Source organism: Eulemur rufifrons, chromosome 4 (genome assembly GCF_041146395.1).
Source record: "Eulemur rufifrons isolate Redbay chromosome 4, OSU_ERuf_1, whole genome shotgun sequence".
In the NCBI taxonomy this organism is placed as follows: Eukaryota; Metazoa; Chordata; class Mammalia; order Primates; family Lemuridae; genus Eulemur; species Eulemur rufifrons.
In genome coordinates, this window is record NC_090986.1 from 21,722,064 (window position 1) to 21,741,864 (window position 19,801).

Here is a 19,801-nt window from a genome sequence, read left to right on the forward strand (position 1 = left end):
TCCTCTATGGGTGTCTGGGGAGGGGCTGGGTTATTTCAGCTTCTCTTTTCTGTTAGCTATGCCTAGACTTTTGAATTCTGGTGGCATACAACGGATAAACAAAATCTCTGTGTCATGTGTAGGTGAGTTCTCGAAATGTCTGCCTGACCTTTTTCAGGAGGGTATTCCTTCCTTATAAATTGCCATATGATCCCAAGTGACCCATCATCCTCATCAAAGCTGCTTGAGCTAGAAACCGGACGAAGGAGAGGGTCTTTTTGTAAGACCAACCAGCACTGTGATGCAGTCAGAGATGAAATTCCTGCCTAAAAGGAGTGATATTGATTAGCTAGACCAGTCAGATCTTCTCTTTTTGGGAGTTTGAACTAGAGACAGAGTGTTTGTAATAGAATCAAAAGTTAGAACACACAAGGGGAAAAACAGAGACAGATTAATTGAGTTACCCTAAGGGCAAAGCACTAGCAGTTATTAAATGTTCCTCTTCCTCAAGGCTCCAGTACCTCTTTTCTTCCCACCCTATACAATTTCATCCAGATTTACAACTCCCATGATTATGTAAATATGGAGAACTTTACCAGGACTGAAGCTCAAAGCGGGCAGGGATTTTTGTCTGGTTTGTTCACTGATTTATCCCTTGTGCCTAGAACTGTGTTTGGCATGTGGTAGGTACTGAATACATATTATAATTGAGAATGACATTGAACTTCCCATTTATATCTCCAGCCAGTCTGTTCCCTTGAACTCCAGACTTGCAACTGAGTACTAGGCATCTCATCTAAGATGCTGCATCACAAACTCAACATGCCCAAGCCTGAACTGACAATCCTTTCTTTCCGTCACGTATGGTTGTGTGCTCGTGTCTCTTGGTTCAGTGAATGGCACTGTCATCCACGCAACTGTGCAAACCTGAAAGCAGGATTCATCCTTGAGATGCTCCCACTCATGTCTTTAAATCTGATCTATCACCAAGTCCCCCTTGATTTTATTTTCCAAATAGCTCTCTGGTTCGCCATGACTCCCAGCTTACAAGCCTTCAGTGGCTTCCTGTTGCTCTTCGGTTAAAGGTAAAAGTTCTTACCGTGTTTCTCAAAGCACTGCATGGCCTGTGCCCTGCTTACTTTCCTATGCTTACTCTATACCACTCAAGCTGTCCTTTTCAGCTCTGGGTGCACTGAGGCTGCCCCTTCTCCCTGGAGTGGGCCCCACTGCCTGCCCCCCCGACACCCCCATGGATTCAGGATGCTCTCCCTGCATAACTTATCGCTGGTGCCACTCTCTCCTTCCTCACCCCCTGCCCCTGTTGGTGTCAGGGTCTCCTATTAACTCCTCTCTTGAGATGGTGCTCTTTTCTGAAGAAATCTCATCTTAATTTGTAAATATTTATTAATTGTTTTAATATTTGATTTATGTCCAACTCCCCAACTTCATTTCTTTATTCTGGTTTCACTCATGCTTGGCCCAGTGTCTTGCACATAGTAGGGACTCAAATATGTGAGGAATGCACCAACAAACAGGTAGTGAAAATGCTCTGGGAAGAATGGAAAAGTATACGAACTACTCTGAAAAAAGGACCAAACGGGACATATGAAACTTGAGCCCCAAAGGAATCAGGGCAGGGGCGACACCTCCCCTGTGCCCAGGTTTAGTGTTTAGGACTATATGGGATGAAACTCACTATCCTAACTCCTCATAACAGGTCTTAACACAGCTATAAAAGAGACTTTTTGTGATTCAACAACTGTCAGGCACTGCATAAAACTGAAAACCAATTGTCACGCTTTTTTCTTAGAACCATAGCAATCTAGTTTCCCATTGCCTGTGACAGAATCTGAAAACAAGTGCTGTTAGGTTGCTCTTCATGATCGTCCTTGCTGTTTTGAATGGTGCAGTGCACTGGGTTCATTGTTTTTTAAAAATTTTGTTCTCTTGATGAATTGAAGTAAAATAAAATAGTATCCACACAGCTAAGCAGTGGGCTGTGTGCAGGTAGAGTTGCAGTATGATCTTCTGCTTTCCTTTCCTGCCCCTTTTGGGCACGTTTTCTCTTCAAACTCTCCCTTTTAAAATTAGGGGTTACCTTGCACAGTGCTGTGAAAAACTGTGATGAAAGAAATTCTGAATTAGCACAATTAAAGAATGAAACAGCCAACAACTCACCAATGTAAATTTGAACAGTCTTAGGCATGTCGCTTCATGTTTGTTCAATGGCAAGAGAGATTAAGCTAACGAAAAAATCCTTGAGCGTCTGTAGATGAGGCAAAGAACATGGTTTCTAAAACAATATCCCTTGAACAATTCGTGATTGTCCAGGTCAATCATGAAATGAAATTTGGGAAGGGCTTATAGAAAACTTTGTTCCAAGAAAGTCTGAAATTTATGACATTCACTATTATGGGATTTGTTTGACTCCTATAATAAAGCAAAGACAGAAGAAAATGACTCCCATTGCTGAGAAAGAGGCTCTTGGTTGGTGAAATCTGGCCTGGAATTCTGAGGGTGCATCCATTGTTCCCATTGTCCCATGCGCTCAGCTGTGTCACTTCCCAGCTTCAGATGGGATCATTTCTTCTTGAGGCCAGAATGAGGCTCAGGAGATGTATTAGTCAGCTAGGGCTGCTGTAACAAAATACCAAAAACTGGGTGGCTTACAAAAACAGACATTTATTATCTCATATTTCTAGGGTCTAGAAGTCCGAGATCAAGATATCAGCAGGGTAAACTATGTCTGGAGGTTCGGAGGGAAGGTCTGCTCCATGGATCTCTCCTAGCTTCTAGTGATGCTGGCAATCCTTGGGGTTCCTTGTAGACACATCGCTCCCATCTCCGCCTCTGTCACCACATGGTGTTCTCCCTGTGTGTCTGTTTCTGTGTCTCTTCTCCCTTCTTATAAGGAGACCAGTCCCGTTGGATTAGGGTCCACTCTAACGACCTCATCTTAACTTGATTACATCAGCAGGGACCCTATTTCCAGTAAGTCACATTCACAGGTACTGAGGGTTAGGGCTTCCAAATATCTTTTTGAGTGACACAATTCAACTTGTATCAGGAGGACATCAATTTTAACACGCTCTTGTTGGACTCCCAAAATCCAGATGGCTGTTTCCATTTTTTGCATTGACTTCTAGATTTCTGGGCTATTGTCTTCATGCTGATAATTGATATTTCCAAATTCTGAGCATTGGTTGTGACCTCTTGGCTTAAATGTTGATCCTAAACAGTTTTCGATCTTAGCTATTTCATTTCTTTGAACCAATCTTATTTCTGTTCCTATCTTAATGTGACATAAGAATTTATTATAAAAAAATAAGTCTAACATTGATGGAGCTATTTCAGAAACAGCAGATCAAATGCTATAGAAGATGATCTTTTGAGATTTACATCATGGAATGTTATGGGCAATAATTTGTAAATTGACAACAAAAGAGTCCTCTCTGACCAAAAGATTGAGAGAGTTTCGTCAAGTGGAGTTGGGTAGCATCAATGGCTTTGAGTAAAATTTAGTTTCCCAACTCTCAGCCACTAATGATTTATAGGTTCTTCAGGGGACTGATCCTCTAGCTCCTGGGCAGCAGAGTGTTTCCTAGAGCAGCAGGAGTCCTAGATATTTGATGCTTCCCACTGTGTGTGGTTCCTCCCTGTTGACTTCAGCGAGTTGCAATAGCATCATTCTCTATGAACACCACAATGGAAAAAAGTTGGGCAGCACTGTAGTAAGTGGTGTTAACATATCTAAAAAAATTAAGAATCAATCAGCAACTAGGTGGTCTTTCTGGAAACTTAGAGTATGAGGAGTGTGACAGGAAAAGCCGGCAATTCATCTTCACTTTTTCAGCTATCATTCATTCCTCCTCCTCTGCACCATCGAAGTCCCTGAGCCTGCTCTGACTGCCATCACTAACTTCCACCTTATTGTTAATAGGATGACCACTTTTAAATTTAAAAACATTAATTGTGGTAAAAAACGCATGACATAAAATTTACCATCTTACAGTTCTGCAGTGTTAAGCACCTTCACACTGTTGTGCAACAGAGCTCCAGAACGCTTTTATCTCGCAAAACTGAAGCTCTACACCCATTAAACAATTCCCCTTTAGCCCTCTCCCCAGCCCCTGGTAGCCACCATTCTAATTTCTGTTTCTATGAATTTGACTACCTTAGATACCTCCTATAAAGTGGAATCATACAGAATTTTTGTGATTGGCTATTTCTCTTAGCATGCTGTGCTTAAGGTTCATCCATGTTGTAGCATGTGTCAGAATTTTCCTCCTTTACATTACCATCTGCCTGTTGGCTTTGCTCCTCTCCAGGATGAAACTAAGCTTTAACCTTTATATATCCATAGACACTGTCTCACAGGTGTCTCCTAGGCATCTCATGGAAAATATGACCAACCTTCATTCCCCAAAAGAAAACAAATACACAACCCGCCCCCCCATTTCTTCTTTCCTGTGTTCTCTGTCTTGGTGCACCTAGGGCAATCTAGAAACCTGGATGACACCCTTGTCCCCTATGTTTTTTCACTTCTTACATCCAACTCCTACGTCCTTTCCTCTGTATTCCACCACCCCTTAGTATTCTCTCATCTCTATTTCCTTTAGTTCAGGCTGCCGTCACCGCCTGCCTCAAGAACTAATCCTCCTATTGTTAGTCTAGGTGCCCTCCAGTTCACTCCACACTGAAGCCAGCATGTTGGTATGACTATGCCACTCTTTGGCATAAATGTCATCAGGATAATATCTAGATGCTTAGTGCTGCTCACAGCATTCCATCTACTGGTCCCTGCTTATTTTTCTGGCTCACCATTTTCTCTCTTGCTCTATACTTGAGCCACAGTGAACTTCCAGTGTCCAAAGAGCCACTGAGCTTTTTCTCCATTAAAGAAAACATTTGCTGTTCCTGTGGTCTTGAGTGCCCTCCTCAAGCCATTTTCCCCCAACCCTGTTCAGGTGGGTAAGCACTACTCAGCCTTCAGATTCCAGTCTATGCCATACTTGCGAGAAAATGTCTCTGATTTCACAGTCTGCATTAGATATGTTTCTTGTGTGCTTCCAAAAACCCTTATAATGATCACTATTGAACCAGAAGTGCCTATTTACATGTCACTTTCTCCCACCAGCTCACAAGTTATTTGAGGGTAGAAACAGTGTCCTGGCCATTGTATGTCCCTTTCCCTTAACACAATACCTGCAGCGCAGTAGCTGAGTACCCAGACCCCAGGCTTACAGAATGGGTAAATTTAGTCCCTGAGTCAGTAATATCTCAACTGTACAGTGGATATCTCAGGTGATCTTAGCCTGTGCCACTCTGTATTTGAATCGCACAATCCTCCTTCACCCCTATCCCATGCTGATTCCTGGCTCACTGAGCTATATTCTGATTATAATTTGGCTTCCTGTCTGTCCACCCAGTGGGAGAGAATACGCTGATCTACAAATTGGATGAGCATCTCCTCCAATCCACTTCCTAGACACATTTTTCATTATAAATGAAGGAACCAGTTCTCTGAGCAGGCAGCACGGCAAGGACCTGGTTTAGAGCCAGAGCCTTTGTTGTCCCGATCCAGGTACTTATAAATTGTGTGAACTTGGGCAAGACGTCGACTCCCCTAAATGTTAGTTTCCACATCTTTAATATTTAGAATTAAATTTGATAATTAAGCATGAAGTGCCCTGCACAAGGTAGGTAGCATTTGTTCTTGTAGCAGTCCCATCACTCTCTTTTAAATCACATGAGTTTGAGCTCCCTTATGGGAGACTGACAAAATATTCAGAAGAGCGAAGGCAACCAGATCACGAGACGGCAACCAGCGCTTGGCCGAATGGCATCCCCCAGTGGCATCCCTCTTTCCTTGCTACCACCCTGAATCTGGAATAAGCTCAATACAGCAGGCAAAACAGAGGTGCAAATGAGAGTTTCAGGGTGTGTTAAGAAGGATTCTCCAGAGAAAAAGAACCGATAGAATATATTTAATTATTTATTTTAAAGTATTGGCTCATGTGACTATGGAGGCTGCTAAGTCCCACGGTCTGCCATCTGTCGGCTGGAGACCCACGGATGCCAGTGGTGTAATGTGAAGGTTCAAGAACCAAGGAGCCAATGGTGTAGGTTTCAGTCTAGGTCTGAAGGCCTGAGGACCAGGAGCCCTGAGAACAGGAGAAGATCATTTACCCAGCTCAACAATCAGGCAGAGAGCAAATTCAATTTTCCTCCACCTTTTTGTTCTATTTGGGCCCTCAGAGGATTGGGTGATGCTCACCTACATTGGAGAAGGGAACTGCTTCACTCTACCAATGCAAATGCTAGTGTTTTCCAGAAACACCCTTACAGATGCACCCAGAAAAGTACTTTGCCAGCTATCTGGGCATCCCTTAGAATGGTCAGGTTGACACATAACATTAACCATCACACAGGGTAAGGCTAAAAAAACATGAAACTGGAGCTCATATTTTAACAAAAAATATAAAATTTTTGTTGCTTTTATTTTTTAAAAAATCACAGTCAATAAGAGAGAGAAGCTTCCTGATATACCTACCTAGCACTATGCAGTGGACTCTGTATCAAACACCAAATAGCATCAAATTTGAACCAGGATTCAAACGAGACTGGATACAGAGCTAGGGAAACAGTTTTTAATTTCATAGCTTTGAATTTAATCTAAACAGACTATCTATATTTCCCTTTTCAATGATTCTTTCCCTAAGGCTTTTCTGCATTTTTTTCCCTCATAGCTTAATGAATTTTATACTGCTTAAAAGAACACCCTTTATGTATTTCTTGAACCGAATTTGCAAAAATCATTGAAGCTGCAAGAATTCTCTTCATTTTCAAAATTTCAAAACTCCATCTACATTCTGCAGGGTTATTTCCACATCACTTGAACTTCAAGGTCATCATCTCTCACTACTGTTCAAAGGACAGTTTTAGGTCAAGGGTTTTTTAGCTTCTATACCAACTGATCTGGATTCTCAGCAGCTCACACAATCACACATTCACAATCTCATTCCTAGCCAATTTTGAGACCTCAATTTTGGAAACAATTTTAAATATTTTTTCCAGATCCCTGTATTTGTTTTGGCGATGCTGTAAAGAGAAGTGTGGTCTCTATTTAATTAGCTATGGGGTCATGTAAACTATGGCAGCTATGGAAAGACTCCTGCTGTTCTATAGCTGCTAGGAATTGGTTGCATCTTATATATAACACAAAAGGAAAGCAATAGGGTAATTCTATATGGATGTATAATTGGGATGACTTTTTAGAACATTATTTTAAGGAGTGACAAAAGAAAAGGCACATTAGTGACCATCACAGCACACATTGCTGATATCTTGGAGACAGGTGGTAGGAATAAGCACTTAAGTCAGAACCTCTCAAAATGCATCTGCAAAAAGCCCTTTTATTTTCCCCTCTGGATTGTGTCTTTAAAAAAAATCCCCTTTTTTCCCACCCAAATGCCTTGATTAAGCAACAAGAAATTCATTGTGACTTTTTTTTGTTTTGTAGTTAAAAGAAGGCATGCCTGAAGAGACTTCAGAACTTTAGCCTTAAGGAAGCAGCGCTGCCACCGAGAATTTACAGATTTCCAGCTTAAGAGACCAAACTTGACATTTTAGTTAGCACACGTGGACTTGTATCAGGTAAGTGCACAATTCCCTTTAGGTTTCCTCAAGGATTAAGAGTGGCTCCACAGCTTCTCATGAGGACCCCTAGGAGTGAGCAGTTCCTGGTTGGGAACCAACCCCTAAAGCACACGGAGGTCACTTCGGAAATAGAGCATCGCGTTTCTCCTTAAGGAGGATACGACCCCACAGCCACATGCCCTCAGGGGGCTTCTAACTGAAAGTCAGTGTCCTTGGACATTTGGCCACTGACTTTATTATGTTCTTAATCCTGGATTTGGTCACTTTCCTGTGCCTTTATCACCGGGTTATATTCATATTCTTTCATTTAATTTCATATCTTTGGTGTTTTCTTTACTTTTTCCTTCTCCTCCATTCTAATTTCTTCACTAGTACTTTTCACTTTCTGCCACCACGTCACATCCAGCGTAAGGGTGGCCTCTCTTCTCCCAAGCATGAGAACTACTTTCTCTTCCTCTACTGAGCTCTACTGAGTGCTTTACATTCAACTCCCCCATTTTAGAAGTAACTGGCACTGATTTCTATTACTCCTGAAAAATATCTATGAACCAACTTTTATATTTTACCACAATTGTTTTTAACACAGCCACATTAAAGTACTTTAAAAGTCTCTGGAGGCCTCACTAAAATGTTAATACGTGGCAAGCACATTATGTATGTGTCTGAAGAGGCTCATTACTCCAAGAAGGTCACTAAGGGAAGAGACACCTTCAGTGGTGTTCGCTGTCATGTGGCAAAGCAGTAACTCCAGTGGCTCTGATTAGATCCTCTGAGTTCCGAGGGGAAACAAAACTATTCTGGATAGTTTTAATGACTGGGTTGCTTAATTCACCTGCATTCCTCAGAAAACTGCCCCTCAACTCAATGGTTATTTGGTGAACACAGTGACGGCTTTGTCATCTATAACATCATTATTTATAAACAAATAATTAATACTCCTAATGAGTGAGTCTGTACAGCTTACGTGACTCATGTTTTGCATTTATATAGTTTTAGCTTGATTCTATATAGTTTAGAGTTTAAGGGTGTGGGCTTTAGATTCAAATTTCCAGGGCTCAAATTCTAGCTCTGACATTTGTTGGCTGTGTGACTTTGGGCAAGTTACCTAACTTATCTGTGCCTTAGTTTCCTCATATGTAAGACGGATGTGGTAATAATAACTGCAGTGAATGATTGTTTTGAAAAATACATGAAAATATAAAGTACCTGGCACTGAGAAAGCATTCAACAAACATTACTGTAGCTATGAAAACCTACAGACTGATTGGTAGGATCAGTAAAAGATGAAAAAAGTTTGAAGTGAACAAAGATGGACTTTGCCATAGTGCTTTCTGGAACTTGAAACATTAAGAAAATCAAATATGTTTTTTCACATTTCCTCCATTCTATTCTCTAACTGGGAATAGTAAAAATAGAGCATATGCATTTAAATCTTAAGGACTGGCTCTGTACATGGACAACTAAATAAAAAAATATTTAAGGTAATATTAAGTATTTTTATTGGCGGTTTAAGAGAAGCTGTAAAAGACAGTCTAAAGTTTCAGGTATCCCCATTATTATGTGTTTGTATGTATAAAAGTGCAGGATGCATATGCACATTCGAGTGTGTGTGTGTGTGTGTGTGTGTGTATTCTTGAAAGTATGCAAATGAGACCTAACTTAAAGGCCAAGATCATTGAAAATAAGGAAAACTGGGAATATGAAAAATGACACAATTGTTTAAAAAGAGTGAAAAAAACTAAACATTCTCATACAAAACTGAAAGAAAGTTAATTAGGAACACTTTAACTTAGTATAATAATATTTGCTCAAATAAATTTCAAGTTCAATGAGTTTCAAGTGTGAAATTAACAGATGAATTTAATAGATATGTAGTTTCTGTTCAATCATGAATAAAGAGCATTGCAAAAAGTACTAATGAAAATGGAATTGCTGCTTTGTTTATGATTGGAGTTTTCAATGCTCAAATATTAATATCTCTAAATATCCAAAGAACATAGTCCAAACTGTAGGCTAGCACAATTGGATAATCAGTTCTGATGTACAGAATTTCCAGAAACACAAGGCATCACTAATATCTATGAAGTGATTAAATAAAAGCCATTTTATAACTAATGATATATACTCAAAGCAAAGAGTCATATAGTTTATTAAAACTTTATAGTCCAGGAAGAAAGTCAATGCCAATTAAAGTCCTGACTTTTTATCATTGATTTTTCACTAGGGGGCAGATAAAAATAATATGAAGTGCCTAAAGTTACCATTAGATATATAAATGACAAAAAATTTAAATAGTCTATACATATACATGTATGTATATGTGAATAAATTAAAATATTGAAAAAATCAACACTGCAAAATATTCTCAGGTTTGGATTAATAAACTTGCTACGTATCAATTTATTTTACTGGTTTTTAGCAGATATAAAACTGCTAAATATAAAAACTATTTTGTAAATATGGGCTGTAATTGTATGGCATTTTACTTGGCCAATGGTTATTTAAAAGCATATTGAACCTGGCAGTAGCACCAGTTAGAAAAAATAGAATATTTTTCATTTTATCTATAGAGTACACATTTTAATGTATTCAATCAGGGGATATTCAAAATCTATGCATAATAAACATGGTATAAAGGAAAATACACATCTAAATACCAGATTTGTAAAGCATAGTCTAAAGTGGTTATACAGCTATTATATGTAATATATATTATACAGTTATACAATCATTGGTCATGTGTAATTAAATAATTGATCAATTTCAATTCTGAACTCACCCACTACATATTTTTCCTACAAGTTAGAAGCCACTTTATTGTTTTCATCAACGGCAAGAAAGAACTGCCCAATTCTCATTTGAAGAACCTATCCCTGCTACCATAAAGTGAAAAGATCAGGAAGAAACCATCCTCAGCATACCAGAGATATACCCATTTGCCTGTGTAGCTGAAGGATAGTAGAGAACTTATAACCTTCCTTGATATGCTCATAGTAGGAATCTTTATAGCAAATATGTTTTCTTCTTATTGATACCCTTGGTTAAGAGCATAGACTTTGGAGTAACAAAATGCCTCAAGTGACCATTAGCTATATTAAAAAAAATTAAATGTATATAGGTTACGTTTTTTGCTTTGTGAAAAATGGACAAATTTTGAAAATCCTGATTGTGTGTGGCCTTCTTATAGTTACTAATAGAATGTTTGAGAGCCTTGGTTCTGTTTGTTACCAACCCAACGCTTCTAGCAGTGCTAGGGAGGATGGGCCAAGAACGTCTTGCTCAGTGTTCCCCTCTCTCATCAGCTCTGCTTCTCAAAGGGTCTCTCCTTTTTGACAGAGCCACATATTCAAGCCAAGTATCCTCCACGCAACAGAAGCCATGAATTGTTGATCATATCTGTAATCCTCTGCCACTGATAACATGCCTTCACACATGTCCAGTTCCAGTTTTGGGTACAGTTTTCACCACCATGACACCTTGTCTGTTTTGATACATAATTGGGTGGATATGGGATCATTTATTCTATTTTATTTCTTATAATCACTATGGGCACCTAGTCTAAATTCTCTTTTAGTGTCTAAAGGTCAGGCAGGTTGATATTAATATTTTTATAAAGATGATCAAGAGTACTTCACGTAATTATGCAAAATGGCAATCTCACCCTGAGGCATTTCATTTCCAGCCATTGTTTAATGGCAGAAGGAGAATGGTCTCCAAATCCAATTTACTACACTTATGCCCATCTTCCTTTTACTCAAAAATAATCATATAAAACTATTTCTAGGATGGTTATAGAATAATAGGACATTCCCTTTGTTGACGTTAGATCAAATTAAACTAAAAGAAGAGCATTTGGTCCAGTCAAACTGCCTTAACTTATTAAATTTTATTTTACTTTTACTTTGAAGGTCAAACACTTTTAATAGTACCTGTAAGCACATTTTACCCTTATTTTTTTAAATGCAGATTTTAAAAATGCCCCATACATTACTTACTTGTTTAAGCTTCTTTAGATCTTCATCAAGTTCTAAGTTGTCCAAAATAACAGCAACAAACAAACTCAGGAGGATCTATAAAATGGTTAAATAACAATGAAAAAACCCACATGCCATAATTATCAAAATATTATATATAATATAGTATAGCTACCTAAAATATACTGTATACAGAATTCATTTAAATGAAAATGAACATGCAGTTGTGACTCATTGCATAGGCATTTTAAGGTATTTATCACAAATACAGTAAAGGAAATTCATGTGTTAATTAAAATAAACAATATAAAATATTAATTTGTTTTATGAAGCCAATTTTAAAAAGAAATTAAGAAAATGTTTTTTCTCATTTAACAATCCCACCTCAGAGATTATATACTAAGAAAGTAATCCGAAGTATTGATGAAAAACTTAATATACAAAGGTGCTTATTAGAGGGTTTTAATGTAATAATGAAATACTGGAAATAATATCCAACTTTGCATAAGTAGTTAATAGAGTTATAGAGATTTATATGATTCAATTCATGCAGCCATGAAAAATTCTTATCGTGGTAGCTAGTCTTGAAGATGGCCTCCATTGTGCTGAGTTCCTGGTGTTCATGGCCTCCTGTGGTCTCCTCCCATATTGGATGTGTTTGGCCTGTGTAACCAGTGGGTTACAGAAATAATCGCGTGTGACCTCTGAATCTAGGCACTAAAATACTCTGTGGCTTTCACCTTGCTCTCTTTTGGATCACCTGCTCTGGTGGAAGCCATGTTTTGAGGACACTCAAGCAGCCCTATGGAGAGGCCCACATGGTGGGGAACTGAGGCCTCCTGCCAACAGCCGTGTGAGTGACCCATCTTGGAAGTGGGTACTTTAGCCCCAGGAAAGCCGGCAAGGTGACTGCAGCCCCAGCCAACATCTCAACTGCAACCTCATGAGACACTGAACTGGAAACACCTGGATAAGCCTGTCCCAGATTCCTAACCCACAGGAACTGAGATAGTAAATGTTTATTTGATGGTAAGCGTCCAATGTGTCAGTAATTTGTTACATAGTAATAGATAACTAGTCCGCTCATGAATTTTTATAGCATTGAAAAATGCTTATATTACAATATTAAACAAGAGTATATGTGGTAGAAATTCAACTATGTATAAAAAAGAATAATAAAGGAAGTGCTAGAAGAAGTTACTTTAGAAATGTTAATGGTGCCTACCTCCCCGTAGGGAAATAATGAATCCCCCGCTTCTGTATTTCACAATATTTCCCAAATCAGAAAAAAAAAAAAAAAAAGGAAGACATATGTTTCTTTTAGAACAGGTAAATAAGGCAAGAGAAAGAAAACTACAAAATGGTGGAATTTAAAAAATATTTAAATTTCTAGTCCCTCTTCAACTTTGAATTCTCTCAAGTCTCACGTTCATTTGACCATCTTTTTCATTCCTAATTTATAGTCTTCCTTTCAATTTCCCTCTTAACAAGTTATGTACCTTTGCTAATATTAGGTAGATAAGCATGAAGGTTAGAAAGTTGAGGAAATTTAGCCATGAATTTCAAGTAGCAGAGAGATTATGATGCATAATTGAATGTCTAGCTCTTTTCCAAGTATATAAACATCATTAAATTGTGACAGGTTATGCTTGGCCTGGGAAAAGTGCCAGCACCTTTCTTTTTAAAAGCCATGTCCTTTGGGATCTCACAAGAACTTAAAGATGACACAGGATGGTCTAGACCAGGGGTTGTTACCAACGTCACCGTGTCTGCTACACCACATCTGGGCATCAGGTGTACTTTAAACCAGGCATTTTTCTAAACTGGAAAATTTATAGTTCACTCCAAGTTTAGGTCTCTTCCTGCAACCTTGATGATCAAAAGTAATATAAGTGGAGGAATCTACCTTCCCCTGAATCCTCACCCCAAATTCTGAGATGTCATCTGCCAGTTTCCTCCTACCAGGAGGAAGTGATGTAAGAGGTTAATATCTTACATCACTTCTATCACTTCCGGACACTTGAGCAGGCATTGCTCTGTGTCCTAATTTAAGCAGGTTTCCTATCTTTCCAGTGAATGTGCAAGCACAAATCTAAAAAAGGAAAAAAAAGAGGAAAAAGAAAAAGAAGAAAAAAATGGGGGCTCTTCCCCTCCCTTTTCTTAGAGCATTTCCTTTAGAAAAGGTATAATTGTAAATTCTTTCTCTTTCCCTTTGAGATGTATATACATACTTGTAAAAGCTAAATGAGCCTCTCACCAGTTTCACAACCCAGAAATATTTTCCTTAAGGGCCTGAGGGCTGTCTTTTTGAAATAATGTAAATATCAAGGAAGATAATGGCTCTATCTCCCCTTCTGGGTAGAGGGTGGGAGTTTATCTTAGATGTGTGGCTTCAAGTTGTAAAGCTACCTACTTGTGGAGATATGAGAAGTTTTAATTTTCCTTTGGATAAAGGCAGTCAGCTACCACAGATGGCCACCTCAATTACCAGGTGGATTTAGGATGAACTATATTTAACAAATGGTGCTGTCAAGTTTTCTTACTTGCGTACTCGTTATTTTTATCTTGAGAACATATATGGAATGTGGTGATATGAAAGGGTGAGATTCAGTGCATTCCCCATGAGGTGCCTGCAGTCTGCTTTCGTGCTTGTCCCGTGATAAAACTGTTTTCTTTCTCTTCTACCTTTATGGAGTGGTTTTCTGGGTTGGCAGGAGATTTTAATTTTAATTATTTCCCCCAAACCAGACAGATGGCCGGCTACTTAAGGACAGTGAGGTTGTGTTACTCGATTAAATTCGACAAACAGTTGATTGGACTCCATTGATGTGTCAGGCATTGCCTCGTCGGAAACCTAAATACAGTATCGCACTCACTTCAACAAAGTTTACGGTTGAATTCAGCAGACACTGGTAGACTGGTGGAAAAGAGCCCTTTGCTTGGAGTCAGAGACCTTGAGTAGCAAATAGGTTCTGCCAGTTATGAGCAACGTGGCAACCACTAGCCAACAAATGAGCTTCAGGGCCCTCGTTTGTAAAATACTATGGATATAACAACAACAACTCAACAAATTGCAGCTATCATTTTTTCATTTAATTCTTCCTCAACAACATTGATGTATAGTATAGCCTATACTATGACCGAAAATATACAGATGCAAACTTACATATGTGAAACTAAAATAATTTTCCTGGTTTTTCTGTAAATGATTTTAATTTAGTTACCAATCCCTTATTTCTGTTGATGGCTGAAAACATAATCTTGCTATATCAATTCAATTAAGTCCTTTAAAACTAAACTCTGTAACATTTGAATAAATGTCCATTTTCTTTTCAGGACCAGTCTCAGGTCAAGGTTACCACTGTGAGCTGGTAATGTGCCCTCCATCCCCCATTAGGGGTACTGATGCTGCTTATTGTGGGAGCTCTCTTTGCTCACTTGATCACCATATTGGCTCCTGAAATTCCAGCTAAGATCTCTGATTCCCAGTGATATCCTCTGTATGAGTTTCCTAGAGCTGCTGTAATAAATTGCTCATATTTGGTGGCGTAAAACAACAGATACTTATTCTATCACAATTTTGGAGGCCAGAAGTCCAAAATTGAGTTGTCAGTGGACCACACACTCCCCAAGAGCTCTAGGAGAGAATTCTTCCTTGTCTCTTCCAGCTCCTGGGGGCCCCAGGCATCCTTTGGGTTGTGGCACCATCACACCAGTCTCTGCCTCCATCCTCACATCTTGTTCTCTTCTGTCTCTTACAAGGACATTTGTCATTAGATTTAGAGCCCACTCAGATAATCTAGGATGATGTCATTACAAGACGCTTACTTAAATTACATCTGCAAAGACACTCTTTCCAAAAAGCTCACATTCTCTGGTTCTGAGGGTTATGACAGGAACATAGGCTGAGTGTGTTGGCTAATGCCTATAATCCCAGCACCTTGGGAGGATGAAGTGGAGGGATCGCTTGAGGTCAGGAGTTTGAGACCAGCCTGAGCAAGAGTGGGACCGTCTCTACAAATATAGAAAAATTAGCTGGGCGTGGTGGTGCCCACCTGTAGTTCCAGTTGCTTGGGAGGCTGAGGCAGGAGGATCCCTTGAGCCCAGGAGTTTGAGGTTGCAGTAAGCTATGATGATGCCACTGCACTCTAGCCTGGGTGACAGAGTGAGACCCTGTCTCCAAAAAAAAAAAAAAAAAAAAAAAAAAAAAGACAGGGCATATCTTTTAGGGGCTCCCTTTCAACCCATCATACTCTCCTTCTGGTCTTTGACTTAGGCTCTTGTTCCTACAACAGACTCACCAGCTCTCGACTCTTAGGGAAGCTTAGAATTTCTGCCATTCCACTTGGAACTAAGTAAGAGAGACTTGTTCTTGGGGTATCTTTCAGGCCTCTCTCCCTAGACTTCTCAGGCAGCTTCCCAGCTCTGCCCAGGCTGTTCCTTGTCCATGAGGGGCCCCAGCAAGGCTCTTTCCCCCTCAAGTTCAGACAAGAAGTGGGGTCAAGTCTTGGATGCCAAAACACACCTGGATGGGTACCAACACCGCTGGTGTCCCCAAGTGTGGTGCACTGCCACCTCCCATGGAAACACGCTTTCTCTCTCTTTCTCCCTCTCTCTCCCACCACTCCCCCTTCAAGCCCTTTTGTCTCTCTCATGCCCCATCCCAGAAAACACTATTTCCTCTTAGCAAGCAGAAATGTGCAAGAAAATTGGAGGGGGTGGGGTGGGGAAGGCAGCCACGTATGTGTGAAGAGGGACAACCAGAAACTAAACCCTATCAGAGTACGGCAAATTTAGTTCTATAGCATCTGAGCACTTAGATTTCTGAGAGCCCATCTGGGCACATGGGTTGTGAGCATCTCCCGAACTCTACTTAGTTAACATTGTGAGACACTGATAAAGATCCCAAGGATGCGCTCCCAAGGTACCGAGGTACCAAGGAGAAGGAAGATTTCGGTGGGAAGAGAACTGTGAGAAAGGCATTCTGGGGACGTGGGGGCACGTGGCCTGCTGGGGCCTGGCGAGTGGGTGAGTCTGGCCAGCGCCTGGCTTCCAGGGAGGGGGTCAGGGGCTGGAGAGGCAGGCGGGGTGGGCAGTCGGTCTGAGTGCCACAGAGGGAAGTCAGGGGACGTGAGAGGGAGGCTGAAATAGTCACAAAGCGATGGCATTAGTTTCTTCTCTGTTAAATTTTCCCTTTAAAAGGTTTATTTTTATTTTTATTTTTTTTTATTGCATGTAATGAATCCACTTTAAACTGGCTCTTTGAAACACTAACTAGAGGGTATTAAGTGAAGTTCATCCAAAGGTTATTAGATGTATAGTGTCTTCTTACCTTATTTTTATTTTTATTTTTTAAGTATATTTCATACATTTTTCTGGGAGGAAAGAGAAAAAAAGCCACCCTCAGAGCAGAGGTCAGAGACGCCGTGGGATGCTAGCTGCACTTTCTCCTTGTCATGGCAGAGGAGTCTGGTTTTCGTGGCGGATGGGAGACAGACGGGCTGGGGGAGGAAAACTCTGGCTCTGCTGCGAGGAGGCTGACGGGACTCTGCCATAGGAAGCCCCAGGCTTACAGAATCGCGAACAAACTGTTGGGGAGGGGTCATCAACAGATATAAGAATAATGTAAGAGAAAGTTTAAAGTTTGCTTTAAACCAGCATAAGACCTAATTTTATTCAATACATATCTTTGAATGTTTAGGCCTTCTTGTTCAATTAATGCGACAACTATTTAAAAAGAGGAACCAGTTGGAAAGGTGTGTGTAGAGCTTGAGTTTCTTCCTGAAGCTTTGTTTGGACATGGACTTTTAGCTCGATGCTTGTTTCCACGTCCCTGGCATGGAGGGCACTGTGAAAAGGTGACAACTTGGCACTCGGGGTGAGAGATGACTAAAGTCTGGTCTGTGGCCTTGGATGTGTCTTTGGAAATAGAAGATTCAGGAGATGCAGGGTGAGTCTGCAGCTGATTGCCAGGGGGTGAGAATTATTTTGTCATTCTTTTCTCAGACTCAAATAAGGTGACAATACTACTGCGATAAAGAAATAAAAGTCAGAGGAGGTGGCAGCTTGGTTTCCATCGTATTTAATTTACATTGTCGATGATACAGTATTTCCCTACAAACCCAGTGCTGTGTGGAATTGGACCGGGAAAGCAGGATGACCTGGGTGTCAGCCACTCAGTAACACACGGTACTGACAGTCCTGGGAGTGCGTGACAAATCCTAATTCTGAAAGCAAGTTCTCTGGGTGTTTTCCTTTGTTCTGTTTTTACAGAAAGCTGAGGTAATACTCATTAAAAATCTGAACCCACCACATCGATGTCTGCATCTGATTTTCAGTCCGTGTTCACCCACTACAAGTGCCACACGTGCTGTGCCAAAAGGTTTTCCACAGCCATTAAATGTGATTTACAGGTTTACATTAAAATGTTATTGATGTAATAAAAGATTTTTACAGGGACTTGCCAAATTGAATCACAAGAGCTTCATCATTCGTATGAAACACTTTTACTTTTATACTTGGCCAGTTCTAAATTATGCAATCAATTTGCTTTGCAGTATTTATTTTCTAATATTTACATTTACATAATATTTAATTCATAATATAGCACGGCATACTATGTCACTATTTTTTTTAATGACACAATTTTAGGGGAAAAAAGGCTAATGACATACCCCTTCATTTCCTTTTTTTTTTTTTTCTTTTTTTGAGACAGAATCTTGCTCTGTTGCCCTGGGTAGAGTGCAGTGGCATGATCATAGCTCACTGCAGCCTTAGACTCCTGGGCTTAAGTGATCCTCCTGACTCCCCAGCCTCCCAAGTAGCTGGGACTATAGGCTAATTAATTTTTCCTCTTTTTTTATTTTTTAGTAGAGATGGGGTCTCACTCTTGCTCAGGCTGGTCTCAAACTCCTGAGCTCAAGCAATCCTCCCACCTCAGCCTCCCAGAATGCTAGGATTACAGGCATGAGCCACTGCGCCTGGCCCATTTTTTACTTGAAGTTTGTTAAAGTACATGTAAACTTTCAACACAGTGGTGTTTACTTTGTGCAATGCTTTAAAAAAAGAAATTCAAATATATATATTTTTTTGTGCATTGGCTACTTGCCACTTTTAACAGGTCTACAACAATTGATTATATTACTATGCAAAATAGTATTTGTTCTGTGTAATATACAACTGATATGTCCATCTTTTACTTTGTGATCAATATTGATACATTATGCATCATTGATTTCAATGGAAAAGTAGAGAATAATAAAATATTTCAGGTATCTAATTCTTTATTTTGCTCAGGTTATAATGCCCGGTCCCAAGATATTTTTAGCATTGACAATGCATTCAGTGTGGAAAATGCCACATATCAGGTCTCCGGAAGCCTGGGAAGCCTCTTTCTCAGAATTTTTATGAATGACATGATGGAATTTTGACTTTTTTAGCTCAGTGGATTTCAAAAGTGTGATTTTCCAGTTTCAATATGGTGCCTGCCCTAGAGTCTTACAGGTGTTCCGCTACTCTAAAATTCTTTATTACTCTTCCCGTTCTCCAGCTTCTGCTTTTCCTTCTCCCACTCCTCTGAAAAATCGCAAAGCTACCTGAGCTGAGGGTTGGCTAGGTATTTACTATGTTTAAGTTTTATACATTTAACTGCAGACAAAAATTGGTTTTTCTTCCATTTACCTATAACAAATTTCAGTCAAATTCAATAAAAATTACTGAAATAGTTGTGTTTATAATTATAATTATTTCCTCCAATTTTGTTGTGACACAAATCATTCTGTCCAACACACTTATAGTTCTCATTCTCTCTATATAAGAATCACTGTTGAATTCACATGATTTGGACTGCTGAGTTACGGTTTAGTTTTGCAAGAAGGCAGCCTTATCATCCAGAATGGACTTTCTTGGTTGAGAATTCCTATTGCTGTAGCAGCAACATATCCTATTTTACACTCTTTCTAACTGCATATAGTCATGACCTCACCTTATATATGTATATATCTTTCCCTTTTCATTTTCATTTATTTTCATAAAGCTTGTTTTTACTATTTTTTCTTTATATAGCTTAAAGATGGCCCTTTAGGTGAAATGTCACCTTTAATCTCATTTCTCTACTATGAACTTTATTAATAATTTCTACTTTTAAATTATTTTTAAATATATAATAGAAGCACAACAGAAATCAATGT

General features: G+C 39.5%; 1 protein-coding gene across 4 annotated transcripts in view; it reads right to left on the reverse strand.

Moving 5' to 3' along the window:
• The window catches only part of NALCN (sodium leak channel, non-selective), a 328,066-nt gene that overhangs the window by 100,245 nt on the left and 208,020 nt on the right, over positions 1–19,801 (reverse strand). For all 4 annotated transcript variants that reach the window (XM_069467070.1, XM_069467067.1, XM_069467069.1 and 1 more), the window contains one exon: positions 11,634–11,708. In XM_069467070.1, the coding sequence (XP_069323171.1) occupies positions 11,634–11,708 (75 nt within the window). The remainder of the gene's footprint in view (positions 1–11,633; positions 11,709–19,801) is intronic.